Raw genomic sequence first — 15,789 nt, forward strand, 5'->3', positions numbered from 1 at the left:
AAAGGCCCTAGGAAAACTTGACCCTTGAAGGAATAATCCAACATATCCAAAGGAAAACAACTACTTGACCAGAACATTCTTTAACCACCAAAGAAGGAGCCCAGTCTCACTATACAAAACAGTTTAGAGCAAAACTATATAACTTCTGAATATAACAGATGGTAATTTCTACAGTCTGAACACTGCTATCAAATTGCTAAAGTGTTGTGTGTTTGTGGTTGAGGTTTCCTTCTTCGGTTTTACTTTTAGTTTAGCTTTGTTTTGCAAGAAAGAAAGAGGAAGAGCTGCCTAACCAGGCCACAGGATGATTCCGGGAGGCTTCAAGGTTCCTGGAGTTCACCGCCACTGACTTCAGCCAGCAAGTGCAAAAGCACTCTTGGCTGCCTCAGCTGCAACCTGCGGCAGTTTTTCCTTCAGTTTATAGCTTAGAAGAATTGTGCACCAGGGGCTCCTCAACTCTTCCCAGACCTGAGCCGTGCAGCTCCCTCTCTGGGTTCTGCGTAGTGAAAAGTGTGTATGTGAGTGTGGGATGTGTGTGTTAGAGGACAGAAGAGAAATGGAGAGAGATTAATCAGCTCTTGGGCCTCATTTCAGCATCCTTCAGCCTGCAGCTTCTGTTGCCAGCCTGAAGTCTCCTGATACATAATAGCTGCGAGATGAAGTCTCCTCAGAAAATCCTTATGACTGCTCTTCTGTTTTTTCTCCTGACCCTTCACACCTTGGTCTCTTCGGGCTATGACAACTGGACTGACAGCAGACACTCCAATAGCCATTACTGCATAGGTAAGTCATTATTCTGTGCATTTAAAAAAAAAAAAAAAACTCAACTGTTTTTACTTCTTATTTACTTCTTTTTTAATATATAAATTTATTTATTTATCTTTGGCTGCACTGGGTCTTCATTGCTGTGCTCAGAGTTTCTCTAACTTCAGTTAGTGGAGGCTACTCTGTAGTCGTGTTGTTCTGGCTTCTCATTGCGGTGGCTTCCCTTGTTGCAGAGCATGGGCTCCTCAGGTTCAGCAGTTGTGGAGTGCTTGCTTAGTTGCCACAAGACATGTGGGATCTTCCCAGACCAGGTGTCAAATCCGTGTCCCCTGCATTAATAGGCAGATTCTGAACCACCAGTGAGTCCTATTCTGTGTATTTTTAATGTGAACATCATGGGGTCAAATTCTTGGCTTTCATAGAAAACCACCTATTTAATGACATCCATGGCCAAAAGAATCCAGTTAATGTATCAATAACCTCACTAGCAGATAAAAATTTTGAGTCTTAAAGCATTCACTCTGTATGCAAATATGTGTGTATAGAAGTGTGCTTGAAATAAAAAGTGTTGCTAGCTTGAAATAAAAGTGTTGCACCTCATTGGTGATTGAAATCTTTTCCCCCTGGATGCCAACTATAAGAGCCTGAAATTCTCAATTGCCTTTCAGGACAACAGGCAGCATTACATATCAGAAAGAAGGTAGACTTTGATCTTAGGACTGCTGCCACCCTCTTCTCCTCTGCTCCATCCTGTATAATCTGAAAGCTTGAGCAACTTACTTAACACTTCCATGCCTCTGTGTTACCGATGAAATGAGGCACATAATACCCACTTCATGGGGATGCAGTGAGAATTGAGATCATACATGTAAATTTATGGTGTTTGCACGCAGTAAGGATTCAGCAATCTTAGTTTTGTTCTTTCTGTCAGTGAGTCCAGAGTTGGCAATAAACAGACAGTCACCTGAAAACATTGAACACTGGCTGAGATATGGCTCTTTCGCTTAACTTTTATTGAAGTATTTTATTTCCAAGTTGTTGTTTGGTGTTTTTGTTTGTTTGTTGTTGCTGTTTTGGAGAGGAGTAAAAGTAGGGTAAGACCTTTGATATTCCTATCATACCTAGAGATTCCCAACAGGCTTTCACAGGGTCAGTCCATGGAGTCAAAGTCTGAGTAGTAATTATTCAATGAGCAGATCCCCAAATAAAATCCTGGTTTAAGAAGCCAGAAAAAGAACTCGAGGCCTAAGTATAGTGGCCATCTCTTACAAATGAAAAGTTTGGATACAGAGTGTGACACATGAATTATTTCTGGAGACTGTAGAGAAAATATCTGATTTAGTCCTATTTCCTGAAAAAAAGAATCATGATTTCCAGTCATTATACATGGTAAAGAACGCATCCCTGGTTTCAAAGTCTTCTTTTAAATTAAAACCTTAAGACCCAGATTCCATGAGAATGTATTCTCCACAGGCCTGGAAGCAGAGATCTGTGGCTCCGTTGGAAACATGCCTAGGAGGTTGTCCCCACTCAATATTTGGTTCCATCCAATAATTATTTACCACTTTCTATTTTCTCAAAACAAATACCTAAAGCTTATAAAACAGAAATGCTCTTGAGAAAGGCTTAAGTGAAATCAGTTTTACTTCTAGGATAGTTGAACTGAGATACTTGGTCTTCCACTTCCATAAAGTAGACATAATATACTGATTTCCTTTCCTGCCCCATTCCCAATGAGACATAGAGAGTTAGCAAGAGGTGTTGAGGGAATCCTAGGATGTGGTTGTTTTGATTACATATTACTGCAAAACAAATTTTAAAATAACCATTTTGTCATACCACAATTTTGTGGGTCAAGTGTGCGCCTTCAGCAGTTGCGGTGGTGGGAGGTACCTCCTGAAAGGGGGCCTGGGGAGGCCCTTAGTCACTGGCCAAATGTGAAGTGTCTTAGGAAGCAGCAACGTAAGCTCGCTCTACTTTCAGCTGGTGGGAAGAGGGAGAGGCTCTTGGAGAGGGTGGGAGCAAAGGAGGAATTGCCGGTTGAACTTCTGTTAATCCCAACAACTTTCAGATGAAAAAGCAAGACTACATGCCTTCCAACTCATTGGTTCCCATAATCCAGAGTTTGCACTTAAGAGGTCAACCCACAGAGAGAGGGACTCTCCTTCTGGCTGTCAATCTAACTTCCTGGAAGAGAGAGTCTGGGCTGTCTTCAGATCAGTGAATAAGAGGCAGGTGGGGGGGAACAGAGTTCACAGCGCAGATGGCTGCCAGTTTCGTGGAGGGAGGTGGCAGCGCTCACGGAAGTGGGGACTGCCATGCCTGGAGAGATGCTCAGCAAGGAGCCACGGTAGAAGCTACTGAGTGACTGAGCCAACGTCCCCATCATAAACAACCAACCACAGCGCCTATGCCAGGACGAGCCTTTGCAGTGGGAACCAACCAGCAGATGTGGAGGGCGTGGCCTTGAACATGTTCTAAAAGCAGAACTAAGCCATGCAAAACCCTCATGGCCTCTTTCCCAAGTTTTACCACCATTTCTTTGCCCTGAACTATACATTTCATTTGACAAGCAAACTCTGATTCTACTATTCTGGAACGGGCATTGCCTCTTTCTGCTGCTTTTCAAATGTTATGAAATTAGTAATAAATCATGTTCATTTTTGCAAAACATTATTTTCTTTACATGGGTGATTTAGGGGCAAAATAATCCTTATGTTTCAAAGTTATTGACATTTAAATGTATTGACTTTTGAGGTTGTTTTTGTTTTTATTTAAGCCCTATTTGGTGCTCAGGAAGCTTTTTAAAGAGTTTTAAAAAAACACTTTATTTTTCATCATTCATGTTTGGTTAAATATATAAAATGCCTTCGAGTAAGTTAAAACTTCCTCTCCCAACCCCCATATCACACATACAATGGTCAGAGATGACTTTATGTTTGAATGATAAAGACGAAGTGATCCTAAGCTTTCAGCCAGCAGGAATGGTAAAGTAACAATGTCACGGACAAAAATAAGAAAGATTTAGACAGAGCCAGCAGAGAAGGTTGAAAATCTATGATCCCAATTTACATGGACAGAAATTTTATTTTCTCTATTTTTCTATATCTGAACACTTGTTCATAAATCACCACAGTCACTGCTGAGGACAGAAAACATTTCATCTTTCTACTCGTGGGTTCAGATTCAGTCTTTCTGGATAATTCAGGGCTCTTTTCCTTCTCCCCTCTCTGAGGGTTGCTCTCAGTTCTTGTGGAGAGATTGTGTGTCACCCTGACACTTACAGTCCCCGGCCCGCAGAGCTCCCACATGGAAGTGTCATGACTGGTGCAGCTCTTTGGCTGGTATTGGCAGTCCACAGTCACTCCCTGCTGATGCCTGCTCACCTCCACGCTCACAGGCCCTGCTGATGCTCGAGGTGTAGCCATACGCCCTCTAGTTCCCAGCTGCAGCTTCACGCAACCCTCTGCCCTTTGTCCCTCACTTTCCCACTTCCCCTTTCCTAAATCCTCTACCTTTATTTTTAGATATCATAGAATTTAACCCTAACCATGGTGCAGATGGTAGATTTCTGATCACCTCAATTTTCACTAAGCTCACATTTGCCTTTTGTTTTTCTGGCTTGTTCTGGGGTCATACCCCTGCAGAGAAGACCTATAAAGACATTCTAGAGAGAGGTGCACAATTCTGGGGAAAGATCCCAAAGTGCACAAAATTGAAAAATCCAAGTGGAGGGTATGCTTTTCCTCAAGATGAAAGTGAATAAATTCTTTTTTGGAAGGAAAGGGAGAAGCAGTAAACTAGATCATAGTTTAAATATATTATGAGAAAGAGGGGGAAAAAAATATCACAAAACATTAAGTGGAGTGAAATCCCCCAGAAGTTATAACGTACCCACCTCTTTGTTTATAAGCTGTTGTCCCAGGTAGGATGAACAGCAAAATGCTCACTGTGGTTGTGTGGTTATCTGTGAGTAATGAGGTTACAAATGATTTGTAATTTCTTTTCAGTGCTTTCTGAATATTCCATATTTTCTAGAGGAGCTTGCAAAAACAATAGTAAGACATGGTGGTTAAGAGTAAGAGAGCTTGGACTCTGGGCTCGGACTGTCTGGATTTGAGTCCTAGCTCTGCCTCTCTGTACACATTTGACATAAGGGCACAGCTTCACCCTCTGTACCTCGTGTCCCCTGTCTATAAGATGAGATTACATGGGACCCGCATCCTAGGATGATGTGGAGGCTTAGGTATGTGTTCATACCTCCATTGTGTCCAACTCTTTGCAACCCCATGGAACTGTAGCCTGTCAGTCTCCTCTGCCCATGGGATTGTCCAGGCAAGAATACTGGAATGGGGTGCCATTTCCTCCTCTAGGGGATCTTCTTGATCCAAGGATTGAACCCTGGTCTCTTACATCTGCATTGGCAGGCAGGGTTTGCTTTTCTTTTCTTTTTTAAACCACTGAGCCACCTGGGAAGCCAGGGTGATATAGAGGGCTAGTGAGTAAATACACATGAAGGACTTACAACTGTGCTTGGTACATAGTAAGTACCCAAAGGAGTTGTGATTATGTACTCTTTGGGAAATCAATTAAAAAAATTGAAAATATGCTATAGAAGTCCTAAAATTAAACCTAACATAAAGCAAAGAGGCCCGAGCAAACCGAATAATTACTTGTCAATCTTTATCTGTATAACTACAAATTCTCAAATCTTGGCTATCTTATTGAAAGATTCACTTATGGGAAAAAAATATTTCATAGTCTATTAGCTTTCTATTGCTGTGTAATAAATTGCCATACATTCTTCAGCTTAAGACAACATAAATTTACTGTCTCACAATTTCTGCACATGAGAAATCTGGACATAACATAACTGGGTTCTCAGAATTTTACAATGTTGAAATTGAGATGTCAACTGGGGTTGCAATGTGAGTTGAGACTCAGGTTCTCTTGCAAGTTGACTGGTTGTTGGCAGAATTTAGTTTCTTGGATTTTCAGGACTGAGGTCCCATGTACTTACAAACTGTCAGCTGGGAGCACTCTCAGCTCTTAGAGGCTACTCCTTTACAAAGGAAGTTAACAACATACCTATTTCTTTAAGAACAGCTAGAGGAAAAAAAATACTCTATGTTTACAGGGTTCACCTGATCATGTTGGGTCCACCCAGGATAACCTTGACTAACTCAAAGTAGACTAACTAGAGTCCTTAACTACATATGCAAAATCTCTCTTATCATGAGTGCTAAGTGGCTTTAGTCATGTCTGACTTGGTGTGACCTCATGGACTATAACCTACCAGGCTCCTCTGTCTATGGGATTGTCAAGACAAGAATACTGGAGTGGGTTGCCATGCCCTCCTCCTGGCAATCTTCCCAATCCAGAAAATCAAACCCAGGTCTTCTTTGTCTCCTGCATTGGCAGGCAAGTTCTTCACCACTAGCACCAAATGGTAAGCCCCTCTCTTATCATAGAGCATAGCATAATCACAGAAGTGATATTCAATCACATTCTGAGGTTCTGCCCTCACTAATCTTATCATTCTGCCAACTACTCATAGAAATGATTAAAAAAGAAAAGTCTCCAAACTGAACGCTAAAGAGTATTGCAAAAGAGAATGTATGTGACTTAATCCCAAAGTCATTCACCAAATAGTCATGACTATATAGTGGAAATTAATAGATGAAGAGTATGCTGTGGAGTTAGGGTTTTTTTGTTGTTGTTGTTTTGTTTTTGAGGGGGAAGGGGTTGATAGTCAAGCTTTTTCCTCCCAGTCTTCACACTCAGAATTTGGAAAGAAAAACAAATTACTCCACTACTATTCCCTTTCTCTCATAAACTAATTGTTCTTCAATGTTAGCAAAGTGGACAAATCTGAATCTTTCCCTAGACAAAGTCCGCTTTTAAAAAAGTATGATTCCCACAATTTAAAAATGTCAAATGTAAATTAAAACAGATTAGATTGCCCTTAAACATAAGCCCCAGATTCTTTCAGATATAAACAAGTGCAAGAGGGAATTCTGCTTATTATGGTATGAAGGGCTAGTGACCCCTCTGTGCAAAAGGCCAAGCATAAAACTGGAAAGACTGTCTTAAGCAACCATTTTGGGACACTAAAAATCAACCATTGGACCACAATGAATTGAGGAATATTTATTCTTGAAAAACTGCTTGCACTTCAGGAAGAACAGTAAAACTCTGACCTTTTTGCCTGAGGCTGCTCCATCTACCCTTGCCCTCAGCTTAGTTAGTGAGAACAGGAGTTTCACTACTGTGGAGCTGTCTGCAAAAACCAGCAGGTCTACTGCTAATGGGACAGACTTGATTCAGCCAGGATTCAAGGATGGCTTTGTTGGCTAAAAGTGATGGACTCTGTTGGGAGTTAACAAGGAGAACATGCAGTTTGCTAGTTTAAGGTTTTGGCCCTAGGTGGGACAATGAAGAGCAGCCAGAAATTTAACAGTGAAGCCCTAGTAATGTGAGCATCATAGAAGGCCAAGATAAGGTTTCCACACATCCCTGATTGATTTGGAAACTGTGCATGTGTTGGGAAGACCTGAAAGAGCCCAAGAAAAGTGAAGCCAATAGCCACAACTTTGAATGTATTCACCAACCGATTTAAATTCATTCCCTTTTCTTCATAAAATGTAAGAGGAAGGAATACTTTCCATATCATTCCATATTTTACATTAATATCAAATCCAGACAAAGACATTACAAGAAAAGGAAATAGTAGACCGATATCCTGTATAAACATAGACACAAAAATCCTTAAAAAACATTTAAAAACTGCATCCAGCAACATATAAAGTAGGTTATACCCCATGATCAAGTACCATTTATCCTAGGAATCCGTGGTTGTTTTAAGATCTGAAAATCAATTAATAAGATATACCAAATTAGTAGAATAGAAGCTATAACTACATTATCATCCTGATAGAAATTGAAAAATAATTTGACAAAATCAATCACCCACCCATGTTAAAACCACTCAAGAAGTTATGAAAGAAAAAGGAGCTTCCTTAACATGATAAAAAGCATCTATGAAAACTTATTACTAATGTTATATTTAATGAGGGAAGACTAAATGCTTTTCTCTCAAAACCAGAAAACGTGATAGATGTCTACATCACTATTTGTACCTACCATTGTTTTGAAGACTCTGTTCAGCTTCATAAAGAAAGAAAAATAATATAAGCAAGCAAGTTGGAAAGGAATAAGTAAAACTATATTTTCAGACATGTTCCTGAATGTATAAAATCCTAAGGTATTTACAATAAAAGTACTAGAATTAGCAAGTTTAGCAAGGTGGTAAGATTCGAGATTAATATAAAAATTAATTATATTTATTTATATTAACAGTAAATGTTTAAAAACTGAAATTAAGAAAACAATTCCATTCATAATATGATAAAAATAGGAATAAATTTAACAAAAGGAATGCAATTATTCTACTCTGAAAACTACAAAACATTGTAAGGAGAAATTGAAGGTGCTTTACAGAAAAGGAGAGATACTTCAGACTAATGGATCAGAAGACTCAATAGTGTTAAGACAGCAATACTCCCCACATTGATCTAATAGACTAAACACAATTCCTTCAAAATCCTAACATCTTTTTTTTTTTTTTAGAAATTGGCAAGCTGATTCTAAAATTTGTATGGAAAAGACAAGAAGCCAGAATATCCAAAAATTTCAAAGAAACCAGGTAGAGAGCTGACACTATCTGATTCCCTACTCCAAATCATACATAATTATTATTTCAAAATAGATCTTAGACCTCAAGGTGAAAACTAAAGCTAAAAACTTTCAGAAAAAGTACAGAAGAAAAAGCTTTGTGATTTTGGACTGGGTGAAGACTCTTAGAAATGACATCAAAAGAACTATACAAAAAGAAAATACAAGTTGTACTTTATTAAACATTTTGTTCTCCAGAAAACATCATTAGAAAGTGAAAAGAATATTAAGAAACTATATTCACAAATCATATAGACATCAATATAGCAATTATTATTTTAGTTAACACAAATGATAATTTTCACTTTCAGAATCCAAAATTTTAATGTATGCGTGTGATACTCAGCAGTGTATAAATTTCAAATTTCAGTAGATCTGGGTAGGAATCACTAGCTAACCTGTGAGCAGTTGAATCACTACTTGTCTGAAAGGCCTCTCTGAGTCTCACATTTCTCATCTGTAAAATGGGAAGTACCAATCTCATGAGGTTGCTGTGAGGATTAAATGAGATATAGTTTGTGAAAACACCTAGTAGAGAGCTGAAAGAACAAAGGTCTTTTCATAATTTCCTAAAACTTATTGAAGTAGAAGGCAACTATTAAAAAGTTTATTCAATGAGAAACTGTTTGATAAAATACAACTTATTGTTTTTTTGTAGTTATAAAAGAATATATGACTTCCGTAGATATTTTAGAAAATACAGATATTTTTAAAGAATGTAATGAACTGTAGTTCACAAACTCAGATGATCACTATTGATATTCAGGAATATTTCCTTGCAAAACCATCTAGGTTTATATTTATAATGAGTATAGATCTTGTTTTATTGTTTTATTTAATTTCTAAAGTTAGATTGTTAATTAGACAAGTAAAAGTAAATACCTTTTTCTTTCCTCAAAATGTCTGTGAGAAATTTGGCAGTAGTAAGTTGTTGCTGGCAGGTGAGAACTTTTCAAGTTAGCAATTAAGTTTGTGGATAAAAATGATTGGGCATAGTCTAAGATTATTTCTCTATCTATCCATTTACTCATTATTTGTCTATGCTTCTTTCTATTCATTCATCTGTCCATCTATCCACCCACCCATTAATCCATCTTTCTCTATCCATTCAATCTCTCTCTATCTTAAAATTCAAATATAGAAGTAAATGGAAACATAAAGTTATACTCTTCTGAAAGAAAATCTGATTGGTTAATTTCTTTGATAATAAGATCTGACTTTGCCATTTAGGTTTATACAGAGGACATTTTTCATAGCTTGAATGAACTATATCTGCAGCGCCAACATTTGACAAAAATGTCTGTGAGGTACACAGTAAGATAAAGAATTTTACCTCAAATGTTGCATAGGCAAAAGTGTATTGAAAAGAACAATATTTCAACTTGCAAATTGTTTCTGAGCATATTAGTTTTTAACAAGGTCTCTTTAAGTGAAATTGTAGTAGGTAGAATTAAAAGGTAAGTCTTAGTAAAACTTTTTTTTATATTTCTCAGAAATTGAGAAAGTGAAAGGCTCCATTGATTGGGCAGCAAATGTTTTTGCAACTCAGTTTTATCAAGTTTTTTGCTTTCAATACAATTGAAGGGAGACTTAAATAATTTCAGTGATTGATCACTTTCAGATTTTTGACATTTAACTAAGAGGAGTTAAGGAATTGAGTGGCACCAGCATATCAGAAGTCCTTCCATTCTCTTTTACTTATTTAAATAAGCATGTTTTCTCAGCTGTTACCTCTTTAAAAATGAAAAATAAAAACACTGGGGTTAGCAGATGTAAGCTTTTATACATAGAACAGATAAACAACAAGGTCCTACTGTATAGCAGAGAGAACTATATTCAATATTCTATGATAAACCATAATGGAGAATTATATATTTAAAAAAGAATGTATACACGTACATACATATATCTGAATCACTTTGCTGTACAGTAGTAGTTAACACAAATTGTAATCAACTATACTTCAGTTTAAAAAAAACAGACATGATACTTGACATGAACCTTGTGTCTTTAAATGAGTAAGTAATATTTTTTGAAAGTATAGGTATTAATTGAAATAGCCCAACCATCTCATTAAAAGATGTAATTCCAAGAAAATTTTACCTTTATTTAGAAACTGTTTATCAAACTGACAATACATATTGCTTAGACAAGTTAATTTTACTAATAAAGAAAATTCTATCCAGAGGAATTTTAAAAATACTTTCAGTGTTTTATTCACAAGAAAGTAAAGGCTTTATTTAGATTTTATACATATATTTAGTGTGAAAAAATACCTTCAACCATAAAAATACATTATATTGGGATAAAACTCTAGAGGAAGGAAAATTCAGTGAAGTAGACTTTTCACTGAAATATGAGTTCAAGGAAAGGAATTATCAATGCAAATTTTTCACTGCGGAAGAAGTATTTGATCATATATTTTTAAAGTAGATGAGAGTAGATATAAGTCATTATACTATTTAGATTCTTTTGGATACATATGGAAGATTAATGTAATTTTTCTATTTCAATATTTACAATCTCCCTGAAATTGTACCCGTTGCAACTAATGGAACTTATATTCCTTAATAATATTTTAACATCCATTAAAATGTGGAAGGGTACAAAGCTTTTCAAATTTTTTGGGGGGGTTCAGAGCAAAATGTTTGAAAACCATTGATCTATATTCTAGTGGAGAAGGAAATGGCAACCCACTCCAGTGTTCTTGCCTGGAGAATCCCAGGGACAGAGGAGCCTGGTGGGCTGCTGTCTATGGGGTCGCACAGAGTCAGACACGACTGAAGTGACTTAGCAGCAGCAGCAGCATACTCTAGTGCATGAAGCTGGTGGTCTGTAATCTGACCTTCAAGCCGCTTCATGATCTATCTCCTTCCTAACTTGCTTACTCTTCCTTTCCCATAGAACCTGGGCTCTAGTCTTAGCCAGCTCTTCTCCTTCTTACATTCAAATCTTTAAAAATACTAGTACTCTCTTCCTCAAGTCTTTTCCTGCCTTTTTTTCTGTCAAATAAGGTCCTCCCATCTCATAACACTCAACTCCTCCAGGAAAATGTCACTACTTACCAAATGCAGCATTAGTTTCTTTTTCCTCTGTGTTCCCAAAGCACTAACAGGTCCCTCCACCAAATACTTGCAGGTTGCAATGATTAGATTATTTTTCTAATCTTCAGCATTTCCTAGTATTCTGTGATTTCTCTTATTCTTTGTATACTCAAGCCTCTGAGCACATAGTGGACGCTAGTAAGTATGCATTGAATAAGAACAGGATGGATTGACTCCCAGTGTCCTCACTGTCATTTCTTTATCATTGTTTCTATATTTCTAAATTTTATAAATTTCTAAATTAGCCAAGCCCACTATTCTGTATTTCTCAGCACAGTCTGCTAATTTCCTCTTGCTGCTTTGGTTGGACTCTGCCCCCACTTGGATGCCCTTAGTCTTGTTCTCACCAGTAATTGTCCAACATAGTGCCTCTTTGACTGTCAGTATTTTTGGGAGAGATGGCAGTTTGAAACTTACTGAGCATTTTCTCGTAAAAATAATATTCCAGGTGATGATTGGGTTTAGGACACAGAGCCTAATCTGCCCAAATACATTGAAAATACAAGATATCTATAATAAAAGTAAATTCAACCATAGAAAAGTAAAAAGATTAGTGATATTACATGTTTTTCAAAAATAGGTTTCTGAGCTTATATTTTTAAAAAAGAGTTTGGAGGATAATGTTCTTTACCCTATGATGGTCTCAGTAGGTGGGGTAGAAACTAACCTTAAACACCTACTCTGTGCCAGGCAGCATGTGCATTCTATGTGTTGTGTCACTTAATCCTCACAAGACTTTTGCCAGGTTTTCAGATAGCCTTTGCCGAATTACAAGCCTCTGTGCACTTACACAGCAATCATTTATTAGCCTGCAATCCTGAGGGTTGGCATTTTTTGATGGGCATTGTTCAGTGGCCCTTGAGCTGGTCTTAGGAAGGCTCACTTCTGCGGCTGCACTCAGTTGGCACATGGTGGAATGACGAGCCGGATATTTAGAATGGCCTCATGGCAACTACGGAGAAGGCAATGGCACCCCATTCCAGTATTCTCGCCTGGAAAATCCCACGGACGGAGGAGCCTGGTGGGCTGCAGTCTATGGGGTTGCTAAGAGTCAGACACGACTGAGTGACTTCACTTTCAATTTTCACTTTTCTGCATTGGAGCAGGAAACGGCCACCCACTCCAGTGTTCTTGCCTGGAGAATCCCAGGGACGGGGGAGCCTGGTGGGCTGCCGTCTGTGGGGTCGCACAGAGTCGGACACGACTGAAGCGACTTAGCAGCAGCATAGCAACTTAACACACACACACATTCCCAAACCTGGTAGCTGGCAGACTATTACTGGACTTTCCCTTCATGTGGCCTCTCCAGCAGACTAGCTCAAACTCATGGCTGTGAAATTCTAAACGGGAAAAATTGAAGATGCAAGGCCTCTTGGGGTCTAGAGTTGGATCTGAAAAGCTGCCACTTCTACATACTACTGATCAAAGCAAGGTCACAAGGCCTGATTCAAAGGGCTGGAAAATAGACATCACCTCTTTGTGGGAGGAAGTGTAAAATGTCTGTGACCATTTTTAATGTATACCACAAAGAGAACTTTATTATTCTGTTCTGTGGGTACCAAAAATCTGGGTTCAGGGAGGTTAACAATCCTGCCAAATATAACAACTCATAAGTGATAGAAAGCAAGATTTGAATCCAGGTCTGTCTGAGCCCCAAATTCTTCACTCTCTACTGTACCATGACTTCTCTCTTCTCTTTCCTCCCCTCCTCTCTCTTTTCTTCTCCTACCCTCTCTCCCTATCCATGTCCAGACTGAGAGAAGAAAGCAGAAAAAAAGGTGAAAGTGTATTCACAGCTGGGCTGTGTGCTTCCCTACCTGGCTTGGTAACTAATATCTTAGGGAAACAAGGCTGACTGTAGGATCATTTTAGGTGATTGTTTTCCTACCTTTCTTTCTTATTTCCTTTTAACCAAAGTGAGAAAGTCTGGGGATAGAGGTTGTTGGTTAGAATTACAACATATAAAACTATATCCTCTGCTGATATAAATCTGAGAACAGAATTTAGGCACTTGTGGAGGGGCACCGGGTTGGGGAGGTGGGTCATATGGGAAATGATCTTGAAAATGTCATGCTGGTCCAACAGGGATGCAAGGACAAAAATCCGGGTGGGCTGTGACTCCAAAACCTGTGTTCTACACTTCTCTGGTAGAGAAACCAGAAATGAAAGAGTCATCCTTGATTCTACCTTCCTCACATTTCTCATCAGTTCATTAATAAATCCCCTTGGGTCACCTTCCACAGTAGATCCCAGATTTGTCTATTTTCTTCCACTCCCACTGTCAATCGTTACTCTATCCAATAAACCATCATCTCTCCCCAGGCCCTAAATAGCCTCCTTCTTCACCCCTCTGCCCCCATATTTGCCCTCTAAGATCCTTCCTCCTCAGGACAGCCAGCATGATATTTTTAAGACATAGATCAAACGGAAGAAGCCCCCTCCTCAAAACCTATTCACAGCTCCCCATTCCTCTCAAGTTGAATCCTTACCTCTTTTCCATCTACAAAACTCACGGACCTGACCTACACCTATGTCTGCACCTCATCTCCTAATGCCAGGTTTTCCCAGTCTTATTGCCATCAAGTGGGTATCAGCTCTTCCTGCCTGCAAAGCCTTCCTGGCCCCTCAAACTGCTTGCTCCTTTCTATTATAGTAGCCATATTTGTGTGTGTTCTTCAGAGACGCCTTCTCTATCAGCTCTAGCTAAGTTTTACACCATCTTTGTTCTCATTGCCTTCTGTTACTTCATCCTGTTCCTTTTCTTCATTGGACCTAAAATTATTTATAAGTGCATGCATGCCTCCTTGTTTATGATCACTTTTCCCTAATGGAGCACAATCTCTGAGAGGGCAGGAACCACATCAGTTTGTTCTCAGCATGTACTCACAGCTCAGCATGGTGCCTGGCATCCAGAAGGGACTGCATACTGCGTTCCAGTCTCAGTTCCCTTGCTCTCTAGCTATATACTTGGCAAGGACCTAACTTCTCTGAGCCTCTGACTTTTGGTCTGTACAATGAGAGCAATAATTCCTACAGTGATGAGTCAAGTTGTTGTGAAGTTTAAATGAGATGAAAATGTATGCAAAACTCTTTGAAATCTGAAGAGGATATTCTAGCCATGTAATGAATTATTTATGCCCCAACTCGGGGTCAAAAAGGAAGTGTAGTCAGGCCAACCCTGGTTCTGACAACTGCCAGGTGCTTTCAAGGCTTCTCGATGAAGTGTAGGCTTCAGACAAATGGGAAATCTAATAGACCTCTCTCTGCAGTTGGCCGCATCTCCAACTAGCACAGATATGATTATAATTAGAGTTTTAAGAGTTCTGTTTCATTTCAAAAAGATTTCATGGTACAATCTGCAGTCTACCTGAGATGTGTGTCTAGAAGCAGATTCCTGTGGCAGGTGCTTTTATTCTAGCCTATTTGCTTCTTTTCTTACAATGTCAGGGGTGTCTGTTTCTATTATACTCATTATTTTCAGTTGCCAGGTGAGAAGAGATTTTCCATATGGGAGATTTCAGATGGTGACCACTGAGCAAAATACATAGTTCTCACCCACTCTCATCACTTCTTAAATGAACAGTAGCTTGGACAAACTTGCTTCAGCAAACCCAGGCCTTTTTATTACCAGCCAGAGAATGGTCTATAATGGGAAGAATTACTCTGCTCATGCATTTCTCCAAGGGAAAACATTTTTTCAGCCTTTCAAGACAGTGAAACCTCTTATTAGAAACGATAGCAAAGTCAATTTCTCTATTCTTGTTACTAAAGGATTCAGGACACACCTCACTGCAGACCCTAAATTAACAACCCAAGGGGAGTTGAGCTCGGTGGAAATGGGCGGGGATGTCCAAGTGAGTGGGACTCAAATCAAAGCTGAGCCCAGCATGGGCGTTTACATATTTCAAGCCCCATTACCTGCTTTTCTGCAGAGTTCTTTTGATCATAACAACTCTTTGCTAGGCAGTGTGGCGATAGTGGCAAGATACACCCAATCTTTAGAGACAGTTAAGGGGGGGGGGGGGTTCTTTTTATTTAGGACTTGCCAAGTGGCACTATCTAATGACTTCCTATTTAAGCGAGTAGTGCTAAGGAGCCATGAGAGTCATCAGTCCTTGTTGGGACTGCTCGGAGTAAAAGAAAACGTCACCTCTGTAAGGACAAAGAAGCAGGATGGTCTCAAGCA

At 39.0% G+C, this 15,789-nt stretch overlaps 1 protein-coding gene across 2 annotated transcripts in view; it reads left to right on the plus strand.

The window, feature by feature from the left end:
* Positions 1-337: 337 nt before the first annotated feature.
* The window catches only part of AOAH (acyloxyacyl hydrolase), a 188,477-nt gene continuing 173,025 nt past the window's right edge, over positions 338-15,789 (plus strand). The window contains exons 1-2 of one of the 2 annotated variants that reach the window (XM_065939089.1): positions 338-510; positions 595-783. In XM_065939089.1, coding sequence (XP_065795161.1) covers positions 657-783 — 127 coding nt within the window. In that variant the 5' untranslated portion in view covers positions 338-510; positions 595-656. Of the gene's footprint in view, positions 784-15,789 lie in introns of both variants that reach the window. The other variant, XM_065939088.1, reaches the window with a different exon arrangement.

Source organism: Muntiacus reevesi, chromosome 6, assembly GCF_963930625.1.
Source record: "Muntiacus reevesi chromosome 6, mMunRee1.1, whole genome shotgun sequence".
NCBI classification, from domain to species: domain Eukaryota; kingdom Metazoa; phylum Chordata; class Mammalia; order Artiodactyla; family Cervidae; genus Muntiacus; species Muntiacus reevesi.